Below are 23824 nucleotides of genomic sequence, written 5' to 3'. Positions count from 1 at the left end.
TTTGGATGTCGCCCATGGAGAATCTTATCAAGGCGCAACTCGGTGACAGGCACGGTTTACTCACCTCAATAGGCGGTAAATCATGCCGCTGGTGACGGTCGGCGCAGAATACTCGTTCGGATTCTATGGGGCGAAAATCATGGTCGGAACTATTGGCCCGTGACACCTGCTCGGTGGCAGCGACTGGCATAACAAAACCCAAAGAAGTTTGAAACCGGTCCTGAGCTGAGCTCGAACTTCGATTCAATTATGAAAGGCCCTCCCCTCCTGCTTTAATACTCTTTCAGGTGTAAAGCTCTTCGGCTGGTCTGCTCCATTCCGGCTGAGTATTGGCTGGGTTGATGCTTACAGTCAAATCGGTATACGTGAAGACATGGCCGTCAAGCCAATTTTTATCCTGCTTCAACTTCCCACAGCTATTGATCGGCTTAATGTCACAACACTGCGGTCCTTGGTGTTGATTAACGCATGGGCCCATTTGTGCCTCTTTAGAAGCTTCGGGGCCTGTGATCATGAAGTCGGCTTCCTCCGACGGCTGGAGATTCAGCGTCAATGTGATGCAAAAGCTCGTTGGAGCCAGCGCCAGCGGCGTGGAAAAGGATCAACAGAATTGCGGGTCGGTCCTGCCGATCGCGGCCCAGGTGCCCGGGGCCCAAGACCGCCTCCGTCGACGTGTTGAAGGCTTCTCTTCTTGCACATAAGCACGTTGCAGAGAGCTTCCACCGCCGCCGCATACATCCCCCCAATCTCCTTCCTACAACACCATGTTGAGCTAGTTCGACGAGCATCGACGGCCGCGCATTGCGTCGCTAGACCATTGACATACCCGAAGATGTCTGCGGCGGACAGAAGCCGTGGACGTCCTCGGCTCTGTGCCGGACGCCATCTCAACGTCTGCTCCATTTGACGTGGGACGGGATCTCGAATTGCTGTATGCGGCATCCGCATCACCTTGAAAGGGAGGCGCACAATATGAATTGCGACGATATATGGGCTGTTCAAGCAGACTATACGTCACTATGCAACCAAACGTGAAGCTGGCCGTTTAGATTATCATTCAGCCCCGTAATTCATTGGTTTCTTGAGCGATGACCACACTCGCTTTTGTCATTGGAGCCGCGACTTGAAGCTATAATAACATCCTCGTCCATCCGCTTCCGGATTTCGAGCCTGACCTCATCCCCTCCCTACACGACGAGAAACGATGAGACTCTCTCAGCTTGTCGGTGCAAGCGCACTAAGCACGGGTTTCGCCGTCGCGCAGTCTCCGCCAAAGCCTCAAGGCACTACAGTACTCGATTCGAGATTTCACGACGGTGTACAGATCAGCTACAAGGAGGTATGGTGCTTTCAGTTGCATGAATGATCTGAGGCCATGACTGATTGAGCAACAGAACGACATCTGCGAAACAACGGAAGGCGTGCGGAGTTACACCGGCTACGTTCACCTTCCTCCAGGAGCACTGAACGACACCGGCGACAGTCATCAGAATTTCCCGATCAACTCATTCTTCTGGTTTTTTGAAGCCAGAAAAGACCCCCAGAATGCTCCCCTGGCCATCTGGTTGAACGGTGGACCCGGTTCTTCATCCATGACTGGACTCTTCGCAGAGAATGGCCCGTGCCACGTCAATTCGGATTCCAATTCGACATATCTCAATGAATGGTCGTGGAATAATGAGGTCAACATGCTCTATCTCGACCAGCCGGTGCAAGTCGGCTTTAGCTACGACATCCTACAAAATGTCACCAAAAACCTCGCCGAGAACGACATCACTGTTCTTGAGAACAACGGTACGGTAGTTCCAGAGCAGAACAACACGCTCATCGTTGGAACGTATCCAAGTCAGAACAGCAACCACACAGCTCATGGTGTTCGTGACGCTGCCAAAGCCGCTTGGCATTTTATGCAGACCTTCACCCAGGAGTTTCCGGAGTATCATCCCAACAACTCACGGATCTCCGTCACGACAGAGTCTTTTGTAAGTCTTCGTCGTACGATCATCCGTTCAGCACTTTCACTGACCCCGTCCGCTAGGGAGGTCGCTGGGGACCTGAGTTCGCGGCCTACTTCGAGGAGCAAAATCACAAAATTGCGAATAGCTCTCTCGTCAGCAACGGCACCCACGCAACGCCTCTGAACCTCGACACATTGCTTATCATCAATGGCTGCGCAGACCGCTTGACCATGTGGCCTGAATATGTCACCATGGCTTACAACAACACGTACGGCAGCCGCGCGATCAACGAGTCCCAAGCGCAGGGAATGGTGGAGGCGTGGGAAATGCCAGGAGGCTGCAGAGACCAAGTGCTCCTCTGCCACGAGGCTGCTAGTATTCATGACCCGCTCAATCTTGACAACAACGATGCCGTCAACGAAATCTGCGCGGCTGCTGAGACCTTCTGCTACACGAACATCATGGACGTCTACCGCAACTCGACAGGTCGTGCATACTTCGACATCGGCACTTTTGATCCGGCGCCCACACCGCCCCCCTTCTATAGAGGCTTCCTCAACCAGCAGCACGTCCAAGAGGCCCTTGGCGTCCCGCTAAACTGGACATCATTCTCCGGCACGACTAAGAGAGCCTTCAACGCCTTGGGCGCATATCCCCGCGATGCCTCCCTCGGCGACATGGCTTACCTCCTCGATAACGGTGTGAAAGTTGCCATGATGTATGGCGACCGGGATTTCGCTTGCAACTGGTACGGCGGTGAGCAAGTCTCATTAGCTATTCCGCACGCGCAAAATGAGTCCTTCCATGCCGCAGGCTACGCGCCCCTCCGCACAAACGACTCGTACATTGGCGGTCAGACACGACAACATGGGAATCTGTCCTTCTCCCGCATCTATGAGGCCGGCCACGAGGTTCCCTTCTACCAGCCAGAGACCGCCTACCAGGTGTTCATGCGCGCTTTGTTTGGCCGTGATATTTCGACAGGCAAGGTTGAGGTTAACCCCAGTAACTATACGACTGTCGGCCCGGCCACCACCTACAACATCACCAACAAACCACTTGAGGCCCAACCGCTGCAATTCTGCTACACACAGGATATGAGCGGTTCTTGCACCGACGAGCAGGTGGCCGCTATCCAGAACGATTCTGCGACCATTTGCAGCTACATCGTCAAAGACAGGAATTCGACCGAACTGTTCCCTGAGCTCACAGGGAGCATGAACGAAGCTGGCTGCGGCCCCATGGCTCGCTAGGTGCTCTGCCGTAGAAACATAATAGAAACAGCACGCGATCCTCTATTGATTCCCCATTTAGTAATTACTTAGCCAGCTCAGACCTATAGATATCATTATACTGCCTCAGCGCCAACGCTTCCAACCCTTTCTTATTCCCGTCCGCGAACCTCGCCGGATCCAGTGCCCTCGCCATTTCCCCATCGCCTTCTCTGCCGCGCATCACCCGTGCCAATAACCTTGCCGACCCAGCTGCGTGAGTGATCCAAATCGCAGCCGCGAGCCACAAACCCTTTGCGCCAGGAACCCGTCCAAGCAAAGGCAAGTTATCAGGCGTGACGGAGAAGACCCCATTAACCTTCTTCAACCCGGCAGACGAGTTGAGGTCGGTCAGCTTGGACAGCTCTGCGTCAACAGCGATTTTTGCCTTTACAGCCTTTTCAATGACGGGCGCAAAATCCGCGTTCGTCCAGGGCTCGCTGCCAGTGGTGCCTGGGGAATGAACGAGCATCGGCGAGTGATCGTAAGAACCAATTCCATAGCAGTCCCCGTGGTCTCTAGCGTAGACGTGGTCCTCCGGCCAGCGGCAGAATGGCGTTTGTGGGCTGCGATCCTTCCCTGGCGTGTACACGTAGGGGTGCGCGACAGGCACTACCGGGACGTGAATGTCCAGAGCCGACTGCGTCAGCAGCGAGGTCCATATGCCCGTGGCAAGAATGACCCTCTGCCCCTTCAGGATCCTATCACCATCGGTTCTGACACCACGCACAACGCCCTCGATAATCTCAAGCCCTTCCACCTCAGCCTCCAGCATTTGCACCCCTCTCTCCCTAGCCTTCTGGCGAAAAGCCAGACAGAGCTTCTCAGGATCTGCGACACCGTCTGTAGCAAAATACAAAGCACGCGTGAAAGACTCCCTGCTCACGAACCCAGGTACAACACCCTCGGCCTCCTCTTTCTCGAGCATCGTCGCCCGCAATCCAGCCCCTCTCGCTTTCTCGCACCGTTCCTCCAGCATCCGCACCCCATCCTTCGTCCTTGCAAGCTCCAATCCACCAGCGCGACAGAAGATATCTGGGAAGTTCTCATACTCGCCGAGCGACTCAATAGCCAACCTCGTCAGAACGGGACTCTCGTTGAACTGTCCCAAGAATCCCGGAGCGTAAGCGGTGGAGCCAAAAACTTGTGAGATCGATCTGTCAATCAGCAAGATACGGCCAGAGTCTTCATCTTCTGAGAGAAATGCTGCGAGAGCGGAGCCGACGATGCCAGCGCCGACGATGACGGTGTCGTAGCTATCTGAGTCTGAGGCGTAGGTGTTCATTGTGAGAAGGGAAGTTTTTGGAGGTTGATTGGCTTTTTCAGGGTGATAACACGCTGTATATGCATGTCTGCGAAGAGAGAAGGGTGTAATACTTGGCAAAGGCCTCTCGTCCGCGGGTGGGCGTGAAGGGCGTGGAGTACATGACATGACAGCGGAGGACATCCGCGCGAACCACGTGCGCCAGATGCACGACGTGTGATGTACGGGCGAAAGCATTTCCCGAATGTTGGTCAATTGGAGCAGACCAAAAAGAACCTGGTACGAATCATGCCATTCGCTGGCACACGAAAGGGTATATACAATGATACATCACGTGGGCAAATGCCGTATTCCGCCCTTCACATTTACGTCCCAGACTCCCTCACGAAATGCGTCCAGGATTACACGATACCCTGCCATCATCGCTACCAATGGGAACCGAATGACCATAGAAACACCTCGCTATAACGAATTCGATTACCAATCAAGCGCCATCGGGTACAACGCAGCACCGACAACCACCCTCAACGACATTTCGTACAACATGTGCATGCGCGACTTTGCCGCCGACACTGCGACCCGTGTACGCCGGCTCGTCGGAGTCGTCGGCAGTCGAGTTTCCATAGCCGAGCTGGGCCATAAGGCGATCGACAGTGGCGTCGTCGGCAGTGTCCGGGTTTGCGCGTAAAAGGCACGGGAGGTGATAGACGTGGCCGCAAGCAAAGCCGAGGAGAGGGAGAGTTTCTGCGATGGTCTGTCAGCGTGAGTCTGGCAATAGATATTGGGCCCAGTGGTGGTTCACCTTCTTCGTGGAAAGCCTCGTGGCAGCCCGCACAATGTCCGGGCTTGACCTCTCTGCTTTCTTTGGGGACTTTGCGCTTGGCGACGGGTAGGGTTTCCTCGCCTTCTAGTCTCGTTGGCACATCGTGGGTGATCACGTCGACATCCGAGGCCGACTCGTGCATCACTTCGAAGCGGACAGCTTTCTTCTGGCCAGCACGGAGCGTGTCCATGCCCATCGCGACCTCGCCTTCAAGAACTTTGGCTACACCTTCGGAGATGGAGTATTGGATTTCGTACTCCTTTACCAAGCGCATGATGCCCTCCTTCAGGCCCTCGATTTCAAGACCAAGAGGAATGCGGCGGACGAGTTCAGCCGGATCGACCGCGGTGCCCACCTCCTCCAGCAAGCCACGGATAAAAGCCGGTTTGTCCATGCCATACTCAAGCAAATCCTCCCAGAGGTCAGGATTACCTTTGACGAACTCGATTGCCTTCTTGACGTCTCCAAGCTCGCCGATGATGAGCCACAGGGCGCGCTTCAGTTGGCCAGTTTTGCTGAGGACATGCACAAGCTCAGGGATGTAGTGCCTCTGCTCGCAAATAGCGCCCGCCTTGTCGTAATTGTAGACCTCGCTGGTTTGCAAAAACTGAAGCAGCAATTCTCGGTCGTACTCTGCAAACAGTTCAACGGCAAGATCAGCATGATCCTCGACCATTGCATGCCCTTCGTCGATTCGGATGTGAAATTTTCGCCGTGGTGCCTTCTCCTGTTCGGCCTTCGAGCCACCATGCCACAGCGCTCGAAGGTAGAAGTAGAGGAACATCTGCATGCTTCCGCCCTTCTCTTTAAGCTGCTGGATGACAGTCACAGGTGGTATGCTTCCGCGTAGGGCTTCTTCAACTAGGAGCGCCACAGGCTCCGTGCTGAGCTCCTCAAGCTCGCTCAAAGAAGCCGACCGCATCTGCTCCTTGCTGACCTTGAGCGAGATGAAACCTGGAATGTCATCTGCAAGCGTCTCGGCGATCTTCTCATCACGAATGAGGTTCATAGCCGCATCGGCGTTCTGGGTCAGAATGAAGCAGCGTAACGCTTCTCGGGGCTGAGCGTTCGCGAGGTAGAGTTTGGCGAGCGCTTCCAGCAAGATCCGCCAGTCTCGGCCCTGAACACCATCTTGTGTGCTCTGCTCGCTGACGTCTCGGCTCCGCAATCGGCTTTCAATTGCTGTAATTACACTGTTGACGTCGAACAGGTCCACCTCCCATTCGTCTAGCAATGCTTCAAGTCGGGGAGGATCGATTACAATGTAGTGGCCAAGTATGATCTCGTATACTTCGCTTGGAAGGGGCGGTTTGAGCATTCGTTTCGGAACGTAGGGCGTGATCTCGTCGAACTTGTCGGCTTGCGCAAAGGTGAACACCCAATGCTCCCATCTCGCGCTCCCCTCCAGGACTTGACTCGCTGCCTTGCCAGCTTCCGCCCATCGGTCTGCAGTGACAAGCTTCCCCAGCCAGAGATCTCCGATCCGTCTCTTCTCCTTGGCCGCCACGCCATCCTTCGAACGCGCGGCGGAAATAGTGGTGGTAGAGTCGGTATCTGCAAAGAAGTCTGCGAGGCTGCCTTTTTGAGTTTGCGACGAGCTTTCCGCGGTAGAGCCCAGGGATTTGCGGTCTGCCGTCGACGTGTCAAGAATCTCAGGATTGTTGTCTAGAAGCTCCCAAGCCTGTCGATATTGCTGATGTTCAAGTAGCCAATTCAGATGATCGCTCAAGTCCCGCTTGACTGCAAGGACGCAGTCGAAAGGACTCTGTATGAACAATTTCAAGCCCGGCTCAGCAGTGTACGGGTGAGCATCAAGAGCCCTCACCCTGGATGGTGTAGGCGTGACGCCTTGTATACTGCCGCTCCTCGGCGAAGAGAACCCTGCTTTGCCATTCTCGTCCTTCGCGCTGTCAGATCGGGTAAGCATATTTGCACTGGTGGAGAACATTCGGCTGGCATAGCCACCACCCGAGATTTCCCACAGACTTTCAAGCGCGCCTCTTTGCTCCTTTGTTGCCTTCTCGGGCATCGGCGGAGGGATATACAGCGTCCCGAGGTGATAGTCTTGCGCGCTGAGAGTCTCAAATCGGCTCACGCTTAGTTCATCCAGGTCTACTTCTTCGCCGTCTTTGACATTGACAAGCCTCAGCTGGGGAGCGAGACTGGTGTGCTTGTGCTGTCTACCCTTTTTAGGTGCGTCGTTGTCCATCGTTGTGTGAATTGGATTGTCGTCGTCGTCGCGTGTTCGATAAGCGAGGATAGCCAACATCGAAGGGGTATACAACGAGAGCCCAGAGACAATACAATCTCGGAATTGGAGCTTGTGAATAATGTCGGCGCTTCCAACTTGTCTCTCTCCAGCATGCTTCCCGGATGCTATCGTGCCACCTTCGTGCACATGCATCACCCAAGTCGTGTCTCCCCATCCGACGACAAGCTTCTCAAACTTCTTCTCGCGTTTCTTCATTTTAGGTGTGCCGTTAACATTACCGTTAAGTGTCCTCTCTGCTTCCGGAGGAGAGCTCAAATCGTCGCTTTCCAAGAGCCGGTCGTCGATCCATTCGGCCCTTGCTTTCCACACACCAGCCATATCTTCCCAACTCTTGCGATTCGGTTTCGAAGCATGTGCGATACGTTTCCAAGCATCCTCACTCGCCTCGCTGTTCAAACGTAGATGCGATCGCATGATTTTGATGCCCTCCTCGTTCACCCAAACCACCCACTTTCCACTGCGACTCCACTTGATTGTGCTAATAGTGCCTTCGCCCTGATGCAGGATGGTATCTTTTCCATTGTTACCCCCCAAGCCCATACTTCCAAGCCACCCAGAAGCTGCTGCAGCCGTGCTGTTGGTATTTGCGTCTGCGCTGACTCCGGACTTTCCTCCCACGGTGAGAATAAGATGGCCCGCGCGCCCACCTGAGAGATATGTGCGGTCTGTCTTGTAATCTGGCGATAGTGCGACTGCTTGCACCGGCCGCGCAAAGTTGCGCAATTGCACGTCTTTGGGGTCGACCAGCGAGGAAACGCATACATGGCCGTCGATGGAAGACGTCGCGATGTAGATCTGGTTGGTGGGGACATTCGGAACGACGGATTGTGGTGGGCGAGCATTCCTCTGGGTACTGGTCGTGCTCGATCTGATCGATTGCGCTTTCTCTGGCGGCGTCTGCGATCCCAAGAACGCGTTGCCGTCCGGCGTGCGTGTAAGCGTTGGCGGAGGCGGGATCGGAGAGACAGAGCAACTCGTAATGCTCGCTGAGTGGGCGTGGTATGTCCTTAGTATCTCCATGGAGGGCAAAGACAGGGCATGAATGTTTCCGTCCTGCGTCCCCATGACCATCTTGTCGCCGGCCACACAGAAAGCGGAAGTGAAGTCGCCATTCCTGTACACGCCGGCCAGGCTGCCGGTCAGCTTCGCATACTTCAGCTTCGGCTCATCTTCCTCCTCATCCTCGTCCTCCTCGTCTGATTGCGCTTCAGGCTGGCCTTCATTCTCCGGCACTGGCTGTTGTTGCTGGTGGTGGGGAGGGTCGTCCGGGTTGGGTCCTGAGGCAGCTGCCTGAGGGTCCGCAGACATGCTGTAGGCATCGAGGGCTGCTCCAGGCGGAGTGCAGTGCGAGGTGTTGCGGCGATGCGCTTGTGGTGGAGCTGTCTGGTGCCAGTTCGCTGGTGGTGGAAACGGCGTTGTCGGGTGGGTGATGTCAAGCCGCAGCTGGCTGGCCGAGGCGTGCGAGGCTCGAGGGCAGCTGCTGCTGCAGATCGACGGTGAAGCTTCTTGACCAGAGCACTCCCAGACCACCACGCCCTGAACCGACTACCGCGTACACGGGCCGTCAGTCGCAATGTCCCATAGAGCCGCGACATGGATCGCGTTCGGCAGCATCTGTAGGAGAAGCCTCACGACACTGACCGCCGCACGAAGCTCTGCTCGACACCAGCCCGCCAACCATCTCCGACCTGGGCATCAGTCGCTCGCCTCGCAAGCAGCACGAAGCCGCAAACTCCCCAGAAACCACTTCACTTCCTACAAGCCTCTGCGTCAAGACGCCCATGAGCCGCCCAAGAAAGAGTCCAAGCGGAAGAGCGCCCGTTCGCAAGCAGCCTCGACGTCTTTGCGACGAGTCGCGGTGGAGGCGCAGAGGTCGAGGGACGGCTTGGTCAAGGGAAAAGGCAAGAAGAGACACGTAGACCCCGTAGCAGAGACGAGAGAAGTTACGGCGTACTGTGCCGCAGAAACGTACAATATCTCGGCCGCCCGCCGTCTGCTCGTGCAAGAAGGCTTCCAGCCGGACCCATTGAAGACAGATCTGTTTCCGCAAGTGCTGCATGTTCAGACCCCAAATTTTATCGCGAAAGACGAGGAGACGGGGGAAAAGAGGGAGCAAGGCATCGGTGATGTCTTCGTCTTCCCTTCTGGCAGTGTAGTCACTTGGAATGTCCAGGAGCACATTGGCAGGAACATCGTGACACGCATTATTCGCCAAGCTGCTGAAAATCCGCATCAGGTCGAGGTGGAAGATTTTGAGTACCTGGAAGATGGCACCCGCGATTCCTCCGTAATTGTAGGCGACACCATAGTCTTGGGCACGAAACCCTCAGAAGACCACCATCATTACCACCATCACGCAGAGTCTGCTGCTGCGACCTCTGACCCTGATACTCCACCTCACCACGAGACCGACGCAATACTAGCCAAGATCGCATACTCGTCCGCTCTCGCGCGGTCTACAAAACTTGCTGTCCTCGAAAACGCTCTCGCGCACTACTTCCAAACCACACGACAAATCCCCACAACCCTTTCCGCCGGCTCACCGCTCCGCTTCACACGCCAATTCATCTTGCGCAAGACCGGCGAGCTCCTCAGCATTCGCGCGCAGCTGAACCTCTACTCCGAGCTTACAGACTCCCTCCCCGATCTTTTTTGGGACTCGCCACACAACCTGGGGCTCGAGAGCTACTATGAGAGCCTTGGCAAAGCTCTGGACGTCGGCGTTAGGATCAAAGTGTTGAACGAGAAGATGGACTACGCTAGCGAGATTGCAGCCGTGCTGCGGGAAAGGCTGAGCGAGAAGCATTCCACAGGCTTGGAGTGGCTGATCATCGGTCTCATTAGTATCGAGGTGGTCTTTGGCATCTTCGAGCTTTGGCGGGAAAGGAATTTGGGGATTGAGGCTGAGAGGACTCGTACGCTTCTTGAACAATATCTTACCATGCAATTGGCGAAAGAGGGCGAAAAGAAGGCAAAAGCGTAACACTAAAGCGCTCTATACAGAAATCAGAGCAGCAATCAACTCCTCTCTTAATCCCATCAAAGGGACCGACCGCATGCGTTTCCATCGCCCCGCAGATCCCCACATGCCTACGCATCAGCAATCGAATTGCCATACGAATGAATCTGCAAGTATTAGCACCAATCAAACCGTTTTCAGCCTCCCAATAGCCAGACAGAACGCTTACCGTCTGATCTGCACACCCCGCCGGCATCCCATAGAGATACGCGCCCAAATTGATCCACAAACTCTTACCCTCGCAAACATACCAGGCCGCCACGTTCGGCCTCTTGGTGCCTTCAGCGCTCCACGTCAGCGTATCGCCCTGAAACGCAAACTTGCCAAAAGTATTCTTGGTGGTCGTAAAAGTGACCGGCAAATACGTCGCCGAAGCGTTCGGCTGCTCGCCGACGTTGGCGTACAAGACCGTGCCGGTCTTATCGATCAGCTCGACAAGCTGGCCGTCCAGAAGCTTGTATTGGCCGGCGGACTTGTTGTCGGCGAGGATGGCGCGGCCGGGAGAGGCGTTCAGCGGTGAAGTCTGCAGGTACTTGTGGTAGTTTGGGGCGGCGACGGCGCGGATCCAGGAGTAGCCGGGCTGAAGGGTAGAGCCAGGACCTGAGCCTGAAACAGTGGCGCCTGTAGTGGTGCGGGATGGGCTGGATGTCGTCCGGGTCGGCGTGGTCGTTGTCACAGTCCCGGCAGTGGTGCGCTGAGTGGTTGAGGAGCTGCTCGTTAGACTCGTGCGAAGGGTTGTGGAGTTCGGCGTTGCGGATACCGGTTGACATTGTGAGTGATAGTTGTTCAGAAAAACGGTTGTTCAGAAAAACGCAGACACTTCCGGAGGCACAGATGGTCGGACCAGACCAGCCCATACCGCCGCCTAGGAATGCGATCAGTCATTACCGTGTGCCTTCTGTATGGCGGCCTCACATTGACCCCAGACGGACTGCTGAGCGAAAGCCGCAGGAAGTGCCACAAGGGCGAGCGATATCAGAAAAGCTCGCATTATCAGGCAACAGGAATCCGAGCAGTCTTCAAAGAGGAACTCAGGGAACTTTGACAGTGATTTTCAGTCTCGAGCAAGGCTATATAAACGAGCGACACGGAAGCCATCCATGTGGCGCAGCCTCGAGGACGATACGGACCGATGGACCGAAGCGATTTGCACCGCATTTGGCTTGAACTTCGGAGGTCGTTCGAGCGACGGCAAACCATTCTTGCTAGGTCCGCGCAAGCCGGGTAATCCAATGCTTGTATGAGATAGATTGGTCGGAGATCCATCGACGGGAACGGAACGCCATCCTCCGTGCCCCTTCCTCTTGCACGGTTACCACTGTGCGGTAAAGTCGCACACAAGTCGGCGGAGGCATTGCAAAATGCTTGTGGACAGGCCTAGAGATTTCATTGTCGAAGGACATTCGTGATATCTCGAAGTCGGTCGTCCCGCTCAAGAGCCCTTAGATGGGGTATCGAAGAAAGAAAGCCTGGTTACCGACGACTATCCAGCTACCCACATTGAGACCGGATCAAACATTTCAGTAGCAGTCCATGACGAGGGGCCTCGATCAGCTCTGCTGAACCACCGCCCCACCCTCGTGTCCTTCTCCGTCTGCTACCGTCCCCTCGCACTCCTCAGCAAACAGCCCATTAGCCCTCTCGTACTCCTCGATCTCGGCACTCAAGCCATCATCGCAAACCATAGCAACCAAACCCTCATTCTCGATAATATATCATCCATACTTCTTCTCGATGACAGTCCAATTCCAACGGCCGCCCGCTTCATCCAGACAGGACCAGGTAGAGCAGATCATGGCCAATGGTGGGATGGATATTGCATAGTTCGCGAGCGACATTGTAGGCATTCAGGTAATATGGATAACTTTGTTGAAAAATTATTGATTAAGCTGCTACGAGTCGCAATCATGTGTGCGTCCCGATCATATGTGCAGAATGGTCGCTTACATATCACCGGTGTCAGATTTTCAACCTCGCGAAGGATGTACGATGATGTCGCGCTCGTGAATCCTTCGCCTCACCAGGGAATCTAGACTGTGCATTCGGGCTTGTGTCTGAGGGTGAATAAGACAAGCGAGCTGATAGTGCCTAGCAGTGGCATGGCACCAAGGGCGGACAGACGTGGCTCAGGTTATTGGGCCAAGGTGAAAAGGTTAAGAGCCACAGATCAAGGTGACGATCTGAATATCGTGAACAGGGGCGTTGAAATTATCAAGGTCGTACTACGCTAAGGGTGTCTTGCAGTGCTGCTTTTACCAATTTTCCTACGCGTAGCGACAGCTCTTACTTGCAGCGTTTGTCCACGATCTGCGCACCGTGTTCCGCATATTCCTCCTTGCTGACCCACATCTGGTGAAAGCTGCCAAGACTGGCCAGGACGCTGCCACCGACGAAGGCGCCATATTTACGTTCCACACTGTTCGAGTTGGCCAGGACACGGACCCTAGGGTTGGGGTACATGGCCTGGATGTCCGCCTGCAGGCGTTCTGGGAGCTTGTCGATCAGAGAGCCCGCGCCAGTCAGGATGATGTTGTTAAGCAACACGGGCCTGGCGTCGACGTCGACGGCTTGCAGTGCTTTGTTGACGACGGAGATGATTGTTTGCTCGCCGCTGGGCTTCTTGGTCTTGTCGTCGGTGTAAGCTGCGTTGTGATCGAAGAGGCCTTCGGCAACCTTGAAGCGCTCAAGGCCGAAGACTGTGTTCCATCCGTCGGGCATCTCGAAAGGCTTGGGAGGCATGCTCTTGACGTAATCACCATTCGTGACGCCGCCCTGGCTTGCAGGCGAGTCGAGACGTCCCGGGCCTTGCCATACTTGGACTACGCTCTCCTTGAAGGATGTGAGGACGCGCTCTTCCTCGAGCTTGCGGAATGAATCGGTGGGCGGCTTGTCGAAGTGTACGTATGTTGCTGAGCTGGGTGCGTTGGCATCCACGGGTGTTTTCGATTTGACCATGTAGTGTGGCACCAGCGGTACGGGCGGCTGGTTGTTCGCAAACATGATGCGGATTTGGTCGTTCAGCCAGTTGCCGGCAAGCGGTGTATGTTGCAAGCCTTCCGTGAATGTCAACAAAGCAATACCGAAAACTCTGATGATGAGGCAGACTTACTCTTTTGTAATACCATGCCGTCCCAAAGCGCAGTCACTGATGTGTTCAATGCTCCGATGTCAACCACCAGAGCTGTCGCTTTGCTTTGTGAATATCTGTCGATCGTCAGCGGAATTCTTACCAATCTTTCTTGGTGTCCTGACGCACGCTGCAAGTTGTCCGTTCTTAGCAAGGAAGAACGCAGGCACTCCCCATTCCTCCATCGCAATCTCAATCGTCTTCTGTCTTTCCTTCGCCGGGTTCCAGGCAGGCTCACTCATTAGAAGAGGGAATTCCTGCAAAGGCTTCTCTTGCTCCTCCAGTTGCTCCATACCCTCGTCCATATTCGTGTCGCCGTTCTCGTCCTTAGCATCGTTCAGCCCATTCTTGCTGGGCGGGGTTTGCCGCGCGCCGGTGAGTCGTGATGTGATGGTATATTCCCAGAGCTTCGCAGCAGTCTCCCAGTCCTCGACAATTCCATCCGAATTGTAAGGGTTTTTGATTTCAAGGTCGGCCTTGGGTAGATGTATCGCATTATCGCCAAACAAGCGCTCGCCGGTGGGCAGGACGCCGTAATGTGTCGGGACTACTGATTTGGGGGTGTCCTCTCCTGCAAAGCCAGCGCGCGTAGAATGGCTACCCGGGTCCAGCACGAGAGCACCGATTTCATCTAGATTAAGGTATCAGTCAATGTCCGGCTAAGCTACCATGTGAAGGTCGAGGCGCATACCACCAGCGTATTCGGCGGTGCCGGGAGCCTGAGTGGGAGGGATTGTCGCCATCTTGCCGTCGCAATGTTGTCGCGAGGGTGTTCGGAAGCAGAAACGCCAGACTCCGGTTCCTCAGTATATTTGGTGCAGCTGCAATTGGGTGGTGAGTGAATTGTGGTTGGCGAGAGTTCGCGGCGCAAGAGACGACGGCGCGTCGGTCGCGCCTGGCAGAAGCGGCGGGAGTTCCCGTTCGCGTCCATCGGGTCAGTTTGGAGGCGGGCAGGGCGAGGTGCAACGTCGACTAGACGACAGCACGCGACACTCGGCGACGATGGGCTTCTTGGGGCAGCTCTATAAGGTCGAGACGCTGGACACTCGTTTCGCCTCGAAGACCGGCCAACGGTTACCAGATGCTCAGCCGTCGAAATGGAAAACCCCGGAGTATTACTTCTACTACCTCTGCTTCCTGACCATCCCCTTTTTGATGGTCAAGTCTGTATATGATGTATCTGGCCCATGGCATCCGAGTTACAAGAACTATGAGCATCTACTTGAACCCGGATGGATTCCAGGACGCAAAGTAGACAACTCCGATGCCCAGTATCGCTCGTTTCGTGACAACATCCCTTACATGGCCTTGGTTGTTATATTGCATCCGTTATTGAGGAAAGCGTACGAAAGACTTGCAGTAAGATTTAGATCTCATTGTCTGTATTCGTCTTCTGACCGGTGAGACAGAATCCCTCAGAGGCCGCAACGAGCTCCGGAGGGCCCACTTCCAAGAATGAAGTCGCAAGTTCGTCTGCAGTCGAAGCACGCAAAGAGTCGAGGATTCGATTCGACCTTGTCTTCGCCGGCATATTTCTATTGGCACTGCATGGTCTCTCAGCTGCAAAAGTCTTCATAATCCTCTACCTCAATTACCAAGTCGCAACAGCCTTGCCACGTCAGTACGTTCCGGCTGCCACCTGGATCTTCAATATTGCAATTCTCTTTGCAAACGAGCTTTGCCACGGCTATCCATTTGCCAGCATTGCATCTTTAATCCTCCCGCCCCAGACCACCGCCGCTGGTGAGACGCCGAGCAATTGGGGGCATTGGCTCGACAGCTATGGTGGACTGATACCGAGATGGGAGATCCTGTTCAACGTGTGTGTCCTGCGCCTTATCAGCTTCAACTTCGATTACTATTGGAGCCTCGACCGTAGAGCCATGAGCCCCGTCGAGGTAAGTTCACCGTCCCCGCCACCAAATCACCAACGAAACTAACGCACTTCAGAAGAAGAACCTCGATCCCACCAACTACACCGAGCGCGAACGAATCGATACTCCGCCAGCGGCCTCCGACTTCAGCTTCCGCAACTACCTCGCCTACATCCTCTACTCGCCGTTGTACCTCGCAGGCCCCATCCTCACCTTCAACGACTATATCTACCAACAACGCCACCAGCTACCCTCAATCAATCCTTCGCGGACCGCGCTCTACGCCCTGCGTTTCCTCATCTGCCTCTTAACGATGGAAGTTGTCTTGCACTTCCTCTATGCTGTGGCAATCAGCAAGTCCTCTCCCTCCTGGTCGCAATACACACCAATGCAATTGAGCATGCTAGGCTACTTCAACCTGCACGTCATCTGGCTTAAGCTCCTCTTGCCATGGCGCTTCTTCCGCCTCTGGTCCCTCCTCGACGGCATCGACCCACCCGAAAACATGGTGCGCTGCATGAGTGACAACTACTCCGCTCTCGCCTTCTGGCGCGGCTGGCACCGCAGCTTCAACCGCTGGGTCACACGCTACATCTACATTCCGCTGGGCGGCTCGCGAGGCAGCAAAGCACGCGCCATCCTCAACTTCCTTGCGGTTTTCACCTTCGTCGCGTTGTGGCACGACATCAATCTCCGACTACTCGTCTGGGGCTGGCTGATCACGCTGTTCGTGCTGCCGGAAGTGCTCGCGACCATGGCGTTCCCGGCTAAGAAGTGGCAAGCCCATCCGGAAACGTACCGCGTGCTCTGTGGGATAGGCGCAGCGGGGAACATATTGATGATGATGGCGGCGAATCTGGTAGGCTTCGCGGTGGGAGTTGACGGGCTGAAGGGATTAGTGGAAGGCATTGTGGACTCGTGGGGCGGACGGGCATTCTTGCTGGCGGCTTGCGCGACGCTGTTTGTCGGCGCGCAAGTCATGTTCGAATGGCGAGAGGCAGAGAAGAGAAGGGGCATTAATATGAAGTGTTAAGCGTCGTGGCGGCCGCGACTAGGGCCGGGAGAGTGAAGGGCAGTAGCGAAAGCTGACGTATCTGCATTCTGCACAACTTGATTATAACTGTACTCGCACGGTCTGTAGATAATTCAGAGGACAGCGGCTGTGATTGCACAACGAGTCTCGTTTAGTGCATGTTTCAAGGCTTCGTATACGTTCTCTCCCAGACCCAGCACATCACAGCTCGGATAATGTACGTTGCGTTGCATTCACTTCACGCTCGTACGAAGCTTGCTTGCAACCGGGTCCGCGAATCTCAAACACGCGAAGGAACGGACGCAGGCAGAAAAGGCAACATGTTACAACAGCAATGGTATCTCTAGTAATTCGTATCAAGCGTCCTGATCCGGCGCATCTTCAACCTCGACCGCGCGCCCTTTGCCCTTTCCAGCATACGAATCTCTTGACTCGTCGTCATCCTGCTGCTTCAATTTCGTTTCTGCGGAAGCCGAAGCAATAGAGGTCTCAGCAGTCTCGTTCGAAGTTGGGCCGTCGAAATTCCAGCTATTAGCGCCCCAGGGCGCCTGTGGAGCTGGATTCTCGGTCTTGCTTTCAGACGGCTGTGGTTGAGCTGGTGCGGGCAGAGGTGATGGGGCGCGGGCAGGTTCGGCTGGCGCCGCCGGGATGAATAGCGGTGAGCCTCTTTCATCGGTAGGCCCAACAGCAGGTTGTGAGGGCGCAGCTTCTGGCTCTCCTGTGCCCTGCGTCGATGTAGCAGGTTCACGGCCGCGGGAGTTGTCTGCAGGAGTGGCTTCTCTAGCCTGCCCATTTTGCACGCTCTGAGAAGGCTGTGCGGCCGCACCGAAACCAGGTAACTGAGATAATGAAGGGCCCATCGGGGGCGCTGCTGCAGTGGGCATGGGCATGGTGTTCACACCATCTTGCCTCTGGAGAGGCATCACAGACCATCCCTCTGGTAGCACCATTCCTGACGGTAAGTGCTCGTGGCCGGCGCTCATGGCTCCGCCCGCAGCACCGTGCAACACCTCCTGGGTTGGGGCAAAGTGCGGCTGACCAATGCCACCTTGCTGCTGACTAGGAACATACTGCGCTCGTAGTCTGGCAACTTCGGTCTCCATTGCCCTCAGGAGTGCGATTTGCTGCTGCTCGATCTGTAGGTTCTGCGCATCCTGCAGGATTCGTTGCTCGATCTGCGCGAGTTGCGTCTGCGTCGAGGGCATTGGCCTGGCGCTCGGTAAAGTAGGCAAGCCAGCCGGCGCAGCATGAGTGGGAACGGCTCCGGCGTGGGGGAGATATGGCTCCTGCAATCCAAGATGATTTGGACCTTGCGGAGCCGGCTGCTGAGCGCCCGCTTGCTGCGCTTGACCTTGCGCCTGAGCTTGTGGGTTCCGTAGTTGGTTGACGATATCGTTCATTTGTCCAGGGGGGCCGTTAGCGAACCCTATTCTGACCGGGCCCAGATTGAAGAACCTAGCTCTAACGGGTCTGCCATTCTGCTGCGCCGCTTGTTGCGCGCCAGGAGCCGCAGGGTTGACACCTTGCGCGGCGCCACCCTGAGCCTGTCCCTGCGCGTTTGGCGTTGATGCTGTGATGACTGGCCTACGACAGGTCGGGCAGACTTGCTGTCGCTCCAGCCAGCCCTTCAAACACCTTAAGTGAAGGATGTGTCCACAGGGTAACTTCTTCGCTCTCAGTCCCTCGTCTCGTCGGGGAGCCGGTCGTGCAAGTTCTCCAGCAGCCTGTCCTGGCGCATTCTCCTGGGTCTGCTCCCAAGCCGTCATAGTATCTCTGCAGACGATACATGCATCTCCTCTGATCTCTTCGGTCGTTGCATCCGGGTATCTTGCATTCATGTCGCTCGTAGCCCTGCGGTACTGCATGTAATCGTTGACCCGCTTCTTGAACGAAGCGAAGGTCAAATAGACGTCGCGCATGATATGCATCGGAAGTCCGTTGAAAGCAATGCTGACGGTGAGGAAAACGACGTAGATCAACAGCTTGATGAAGTCCGTCGTGACCTCCAATCCAAAGAGCCAGCGTCGCTTGTCCTCCCATCCAGGCACGTCCACCTCGTTCTCGTCTACCTCGATCGGCTCCTCGTTCAGTGGCGAGGCCGGGGTCGGTGTTCCATCCTCCATTTCATTCTGTCTCGCCGCAGCTCTTTCCGCCCTGATCTCCAGCCTCCTCACCTCGATCGCCTCCTGCGTCTGCTGCTTGACCACCCTGATCTCTGCCACCGCCAGACAATACCGCAAAAGCGTAAATGTCGCAAGAACAATCTGCACCGTAAACTCAAACGTAAAAATGACCATCATTCCGGGCCTCGGATTCGCGAGGACCGTCTCGACGCAATACCACGCCATCCAGGCGTTGAATAATACACTGACAACCAAGCTACTAGCAAGTCTGATATGGAAAAGTCGTGGGTTCGCGGGCGGTTGTTGTTCCAGAATATCCACTCTCCCCTCGCCAATCCATCCCCAGACCTTCCCGGCCAACAACAGCACGAACATCGTCAAGAGCCAGCCCCCGACGTCCTCTCGGAAGCTCGGCATCGCCAGCAGCGTATCGAGTACGGCATACCAGGCTTTTTCGCTAAGGTGTTCGACTTCGATCGGGCGGAGAGGCCCATAGAGCAATCGCTGGAGCGCAAACATAAAAGCGCAGGCGCCGACGAGGAGGAGGTTGGTAAGTATCAAGAGGCAAGCGTTCGACTGAGAGAGGTAGACCGTGGCGCTGTAGAAGTTAGGCCGCTCGTGGAAGGCCTTGAGGAGGCATGCCGCCGCCGCCGCGGTGGAGGCACCGGCGTAGTATGCGAGGCGCATGATGCTGGAGGGTTGCCGTCGCAGGACGAAGTGTCAAAGTGGGTTGGGCAAGTTGGCAGGGACGTCCATGGCCCGACGATCAGTGAAGAGGTCGAATTAGTGGCCGGATTGGTGTCGGCATGAGTTGTTTGTCAGATGTGGTCAAAGGACAGCTGGATGCCTTGGGGCTCGCTTTCGGCTGCCGCGATCGCCTGGTGACGCCAGACGCGCTTGCTGAAGGTCGGGGCGAGCTTCCAATGTTCCGCTGCCGATCCGTAACCCCAACCCTAACCCTAAAGTCCCCGGCACATGAGACGAGAAACTCGTGAACAAGACTACTTGCGAGTGACGCCCTGCAATACTCGCACTTCGAGTACAAGGAAAGGCGCGCGAGGATATTAAGCTGATTACGGTTTAATCACCCCTTCTGCATTACTTGAAGAGCATGAAGCTGAGTAGCTGCTTTGTACCCCAATGATCGTTGAGGATCAATGTACATCGATTGATCACGGTGTTGCTATTGCGGCCATTGCCCGGTTCTTATTCTGTCATACAAGATGATTCGCACAGTCATGAGAGGCTCTCGTTTTATGCAGTCAAGCATCTCTGATACCTCTACCTATCTATGACATGGACTCCGCAGAGCTCTGATGCTAATCGCACGCGTCTACTTAAAATCTACCGCCACGGCGGAGCAGCTGCGAGACACCACCGAATCGTCTGAGAGCAACCATATAATACGCGAGGCCAAAGACAGCACCTCCCAAGTGAGCATCATGCCCGACGCTGTCATTACTACCCAACATGAAGGCGTCCAGCGCGAAGTAGATGCCCGTCAAAACCCACATCGGCACAGGCACCGGGATCATCATCGCCATCATCGGTTGGAAAGGAGCGATGCATGTCGCAGCAGCCGCGAAACCCATGACGACACCGCTCGCGCCCAATCCCGTCGCAGCAAGACTGGGGAGGTGCTGTCCATAAGGGCCAAAGCGACCGTCCTTCTGTTTCGCGGCCAACTGCCTGTAATAGAGGAAGCCAAGGCTCCCAGTGACGGCGCTGCCGAGGGTGAGGGCGAATATATGAAAAGGGCCGAGACCAAGGCCGCCAGCGGTATACAGGACCCCCGCAAAAGCGTTGAGCGAGACCATGTTGAACAGGATGTGCATCGGAGCCTTGTGAGAAAACGCAGATGTCACCACGGTCCAGTAGTGGTTCGCCCTGACGTGTGCCCAAGACAGCAAGGCATTCTCAGTTAAGTACCTGTGCCACTTTTCGTTTCTAGCGGTTGAGGCATATGTCCAGGCGCCGAATACAGCAATGTTGAGGCCCATGATCACGCGCATTGCCGCTCGTGTTGATTCGAAATGCGGCGGGTAGCCCCAGCGGTAACCGGAGGCGAGACCCCGTTTTAAGATGGAGTAGCTGTCCATTGATGGTTTCTGCGGTCTTCGAGCAGTGAAGAAATGCGCTCGAGTTGATCGAGAGATGGTGGGAGTCTTCGAGAGGTTGGATGCTTGCCGAAGAAGGCTGTGTTGGAGCCCTTGCGGCGTGCGACCTGCAACCAGCGATTGCATGGGCGGAGTGTATCACAGTACAGTACAGTCGATGCGGAAATGGACACTGTCCTTCCACGCGCTACGTTGGTGAATGCGAAGTAAATGAGGTAGTGGCGTGACGAAGTGGATAGACTCGTGCGGGAGGATAGTGAAGTCGACGAAGACCGGGCGATGAGAGGGTGAATGATGGTGATTTCGCTTGTGGGCGCCGGGAGGGCTGGGTCCGACGTACCACAATCGCCCCGCGACAGCAGTGGCAAGGGTGTGTTCGGCCTCGTCTGTTGTGGCAAGCCTCGTGCCTGAGGTGCTACGGGCGGATGCTGATTGTCGTCTGTGAATGCCTGAGGCGTCGCTGGCGAGGCTGTTGGCCCGCAGTTCGCACAGACATTGGGCTGGCGACATCACCCACCTGCTGGCTGCCCGGAAGCGAAACACAGCTCTCTTGCGACTCCACATCCACCACCCGCACAACCACCACCATCAAACCCACCGCAAAACCAACCACGCCAGCCCTCTCGGCAGAGCACACTGCACATTCTCGCCATACGCGCGTGGTGAGCCTTCTATATCGCACCCTGGCCGAGAGTCAGCTGCTGACCACTGCGCAGACGCCAATACCCCAGGCGCACTGAAACATCTCGAAAACCAATTAACCTCCCGAAATTGCGCGCCAAACCGCCACAGCGACTCGAGCTACTAGTTCCCTCACGAACCTACACTCTCCACCTCATTATCTCCCTCGGCGACTGATCGCACACTGTCGCTTACCATCCCCGCGACTACCCGCTCCATCTTGGTTACACGTGGCGGGCGATAGGAGACATAGAGCCCACGTCACCGGCTCTCTCACCTCACATTCATCCTCACAATGTCCTCCGAGCTCGCGAACCAGCTCGGGGCAACCTCGCTCAACGATGACGCACCCGCAAACGATGACTGGAAGGCTGGACTCAAGAAGCCAGCGAAAGATGGAAGAGTGCAGACCGAGGATGTTACGAAGACCAAGGGCTTGGAGTTCGAGGATTTCTACATTAAGCGGGAGCTCATGATGGGTATCTTTGAGGCCGGATTTGAGAAGCCCTCGCCCATTCAAGAAGAGACGATTCCTGTCGCGATTACAGGCAGAGATGTTTTGGCGCGTGCGAAGAACGGTACCGGCAAGACGGCTGCTTTTGTCATCCCTACGCTCGAGCGCATCAACCCCAAGCTGCAGAAGACACAGGCTCTGCTCCTCGTGCCCACTAGAGAATTGGCTCTCCAGACCTCGCAAGTTTGCAAGACCCTCGGCAAGCATCTCGGTATCAACGTTATGGTCACAACCGGAGGTACAGGTCTCAAGGACGACATTATACGATTGAATGAGACTGTCCATGTGATTGTCGGTACCCCTGGCCGTATCCTCGATCTCGCGTCTAAGGGCGTAGCCGACCTTTCCGCTGCACACACCTTCGTCATGGACGAGGCTGACAAGCTTCTGTCGCCCGAATTTACTATCACCATCGAGCAGCTTCTGCAGTTCCACCCCAAGGACAGGCAAATTATGCTTTTCTCCGCCACTTTCCCCATTGTTGTCAAGTCCTTCAAGGACAAGCACATGCGCGACCCTCACGAGATCAACTTGATGGACGAGCTCACACTTCGCGGTATCACTCAGTACTATGCATTTGTTGAGGAGAAACAGAAGGTTCACTGCTTGAACACGCTTTTCAGCAAGCTTCAGATTAACCAGTCCATCATTTTCTGCAACAGCACGACCAGAGTTGAATTGCTTGCTAAGAAGATCACCGAGCTGGGTTACTCGTGTTTCTACTCTCACGCGAAGATGCTTCAGCAGGCCCGTAACAGAGTTTTCCATGACTTCCGCAACGGCGCCATGCGCAACCTGGTTTGCTCTGACCTCCTGACTCGTGGTATCGATATCCAGGCTGTTAACGTCGTCATCAACTTCGATTTCCCCAAGAACGCCGAAACCTACCTTCACCGCATTGGTCGCTCTGGCCGTTTTGGTCACCTTGGTCTTGCTATCAACTTGATCAACTGGGATGACCGCTTCAACCTCTACCGCATCGAGCAGGAACTTGGCACCGAGATCCAGCCCATTCCTGGCAGTATCGACAAGAAGCTCTACGTGTACGATGCCCCCGAAAACATTCCGCGTCCGATCGCCGCGACGCCGCAACAGCAGTTCCAGCTGCAGCAGCAGCAAGGGAGGCAGCAGGGTACCGGATCAGACCTGCAGAACCCGGCCAACAGGACGGGTGGATACCGCGGGGGTCGCGGCGGCCGTGGTGGATACCGTGGGGCCCCTCGTGGTGGACACCAGGCTGCTTTCCAGGGCCCTCCCGGCCAAGGTAACTACCAGCAGAGGCAGCAGCCTCCCCAGCAGCAAATGCCCCCATCTGCGGCGCAGGCATAGTATGCTTGATTGCACTTGGGTCGCAGTTGCTTCATATTTCTTGGCTATCTTCTTGCGGCGTTCAAAGGCGTTTTACTGTAACGCTGGCTGGCCGGCGTGCCATTGGGCGGCACGGCGGGTGTTTTCCTCTTCTCGAGTCCTTCACGACTGTTCCTTCTGTACGAATCTGACGAAATCCGGTTCTTTTGCTCCGGAATCCTGGATTGTGGGTCCCCGAGACTCGCGTTTCCCGACGCACACAGTTGCCCGAGCTGTGTGCATCGTTTTCCCCTTGGTTGTGCGCTGCCTGTATACCACGGCGGCGCATCAAGTACACCGCTCAATCCTGGATGACTACCCACGTGCATTTCGTTCGTCCGTGGTAGCAAACCCATTCACCTTCCCTTCGAGAGCGAAATAAAACATACAATACCCTTGGT

At 55.5% G+C, this 23824-nt stretch overlaps 10 protein-coding genes across 10 annotated transcripts; 4 read left to right on the top strand and 6 right to left on the bottom strand.

Moving 5' to 3' along the window:
- Nucleotides 1-977: 977 nt before the first annotated feature.
- WHR41_09009 (uncharacterized protein) lies at nt 978-3211 on the top strand (the record flags this gene model as incomplete). The annotated part of the gene is made up of 3 exons (XM_069377613.1): nt 978-1339; nt 1395-1982; nt 2039-3211. The coding sequence occupies exons 1-3, from the start codon at nt 1205-1207 to the stop codon at nt 3209-3211; spliced, it is 1896 nt and encodes a 631-aa protein (XP_069225429.1). The 5' UTR covers nt 978-1204.
- Nucleotides 3212-3275: 64 nt separating this feature from the next.
- WHR41_09008 (uncharacterized protein) lies at nt 3276-4514 on the bottom strand (the record flags this gene model as incomplete). Its single annotated transcript, XM_069377612.1, has 1 exon — nt 3276-4514. One exon carries the CDS (start codon nt 4512-4514, stop codon nt 3276-3278), a length of 1239 nt encoding a protein of 412 aa, XP_069225413.1.
- A 215-nt stretch (nt 4515-4729) lies between these two features.
- WHR41_09007 (uncharacterized protein) lies at nt 4730-8994 on the bottom strand. Its single transcript, XM_069377611.1, has 2 exons — nt 5296-8994; nt 4730-5237 (listed from the first exon to the last, which is right to left on the bottom strand). The coding sequence occupies exons 1-2, from the start codon at nt 8894-8896 to the stop codon at nt 4978-4980; spliced, it is 3861 nt and encodes a 1286-aa protein (XP_069225427.1). The 5' UTR covers nt 8897-8994; the 3' UTR covers nt 4730-4977.
- A 167-nt stretch (nt 8995-9161) lies between these two features.
- WHR41_09006 (uncharacterized protein) lies at nt 9162-10571 on the top strand (the record flags this gene model as incomplete). The annotated part of the gene is made up of 1 exon (XM_069377610.1): nt 9162-10571. One exon carries the CDS (start codon nt 9162-9164, stop codon nt 10569-10571), a length of 1410 nt encoding a protein of 469 aa, XP_069225428.1.
- A 107-nt stretch (nt 10572-10678) lies between these two features.
- On the bottom strand, nt 10679-11377 carry WHR41_09005 (uncharacterized protein; the record flags this gene model as incomplete). Its single annotated transcript, XM_069377609.1, has 3 exons — nt 10679-10714; nt 10777-11228; nt 11284-11377. 3 exons carry the CDS (start codon nt 11375-11377, stop codon nt 10679-10681), a joined length of 582 nt encoding a protein of 193 aa, XP_069225426.1.
- A 1415-nt stretch (nt 11378-12792) lies between these two features.
- Nucleotides 12793-14585, bottom strand: WHR41_09004 (uncharacterized protein). Its single transcript, XM_069377608.1, has 4 exons — nt 14426-14585; nt 13864-14365; nt 13717-13811; nt 12793-13660 (listed from the first exon to the last, which is right to left on the bottom strand). The coding sequence occupies exons 1-4, from the start codon at nt 14475-14477 to the stop codon at nt 12891-12893; spliced, it is 1419 nt and encodes a 472-aa protein (XP_069225412.1). The 5' UTR covers nt 14478-14585; the 3' UTR covers nt 12793-12890.
- Nucleotides 14586-14708: 123 nt separating this feature from the next.
- Nucleotides 14709-16830, top strand: WHR41_09003 (uncharacterized protein). The gene is made up of 3 exons (XM_069377607.1): nt 14709-15093; nt 15144-15632; nt 15685-16830. The coding sequence occupies exons 1-3, from the start codon at nt 14737-14739 to the stop codon at nt 16639-16641; spliced, it is 1803 nt and encodes a 600-aa protein (XP_069225424.1). The 5' UTR covers nt 14709-14736; the 3' UTR covers nt 16642-16830.
- Nucleotides 16831-16997: 167 nt separating this feature from the next.
- Nucleotides 16998-19451, bottom strand: WHR41_09002 (uncharacterized protein; the record flags this gene model as incomplete). Its single annotated transcript, XM_069377606.1, has 1 exon — nt 16998-19451. The coding sequence occupies one exon, from the start codon at nt 19449-19451 to the stop codon at nt 16998-17000; it is 2454 nt and encodes an 817-aa protein (XP_069225425.1).
- Nucleotides 19452-20101: 650 nt separating this feature from the next.
- On the bottom strand, nt 20102-20863 carry WHR41_09001 (uncharacterized protein; the record flags this gene model as incomplete). The annotated part of the gene is made up of 1 exon (XM_069377605.1): nt 20102-20863. The coding sequence occupies one exon, from the start codon at nt 20861-20863 to the stop codon at nt 20102-20104; it is 762 nt and encodes a 253-aa protein (XP_069225422.1).
- A 994-nt stretch (nt 20864-21857) lies between these two features.
- Nucleotides 21858-23405, top strand: DHH1 (ATP-dependent RNA helicase DHH1; the record flags this gene model as incomplete). Its single annotated transcript, XM_069377604.1, has 1 exon — nt 21858-23405. One exon carries the CDS (start codon nt 21858-21860, stop codon nt 23403-23405), a length of 1548 nt encoding a protein of 515 aa, XP_069225423.1.
- Nucleotides 23406-23824: the final 419 nt, after the last annotated feature.

This window comes from Cladosporium halotolerans (assembly GCF_011745625.1).
Source record: "Cladosporium halotolerans strain TM138-S3 chromosome Unknown Sca54, whole genome shotgun sequence".
NCBI lineage: Eukaryota > Fungi > Ascomycota > Dothideomycetes > Cladosporiales > Cladosporiaceae > Cladosporium > Cladosporium halotolerans.
Note: the sequence above shows the minus strand (reverse complement) of the source record. Positions and strands in the feature narration are given on the sequence as shown.

Bases quoted from the DNA above. Each gene is read 5' to 3' on its own strand.
- WHR41_09007 (XM_069377611.1), bottom strand. From the start codon at position 8,896: ATGTCTGCGGACCCTCAGGCAGCTGCCTCAGGACCCAACCCGGACGAC. The intron at 5,238-5,295 runs GTGAACCACCAC...AGACCATCGCAG, and splicing joins CGAGGCTTTCCACGAAGAAG to AAACTCTCCCTCTCCTCGGC.
- WHR41_09004 (XM_069377608.1), bottom strand. From the start codon at position 14,477: ATGGCGACAATCCCTCCCACTCAGGCTCCCGGCACCGCCGAATACGCT. The intron at 14,366-14,425 runs GTATGCGCCTCG...ACCTTAATCTAG, and splicing joins CACCGCCGAATACGCTGGTG to ATGAAATCGGTGCTCTCGTG. The intron at 13,812-13,863 runs GTGCGTCAGGAC...GACGATCGACAG, and splicing joins AAGAACGGACAACTTGCAGC to ATATTCACAAAGCAAAGCGA.
- WHR41_09003 (XM_069377607.1), top strand. From the start codon at position 14,737: ATGGGCTTCTTGGGGCAGCTCTATAAGGTCGAGACGCTGGACACTCGT. The intron at 15,094-15,143 runs GTAAGATTTAGA...CCGGTGAGACAG, and splicing joins AAGCGTACGAAAGACTTGCA to AATCCCTCAGAGGCCGCAAC. The intron at 15,633-15,684 runs GTAAGTTCACCG...AACGCACTTCAG, and splicing joins GAGCCATGAGCCCCGTCGAG to AAGAAGAACCTCGATCCCAC.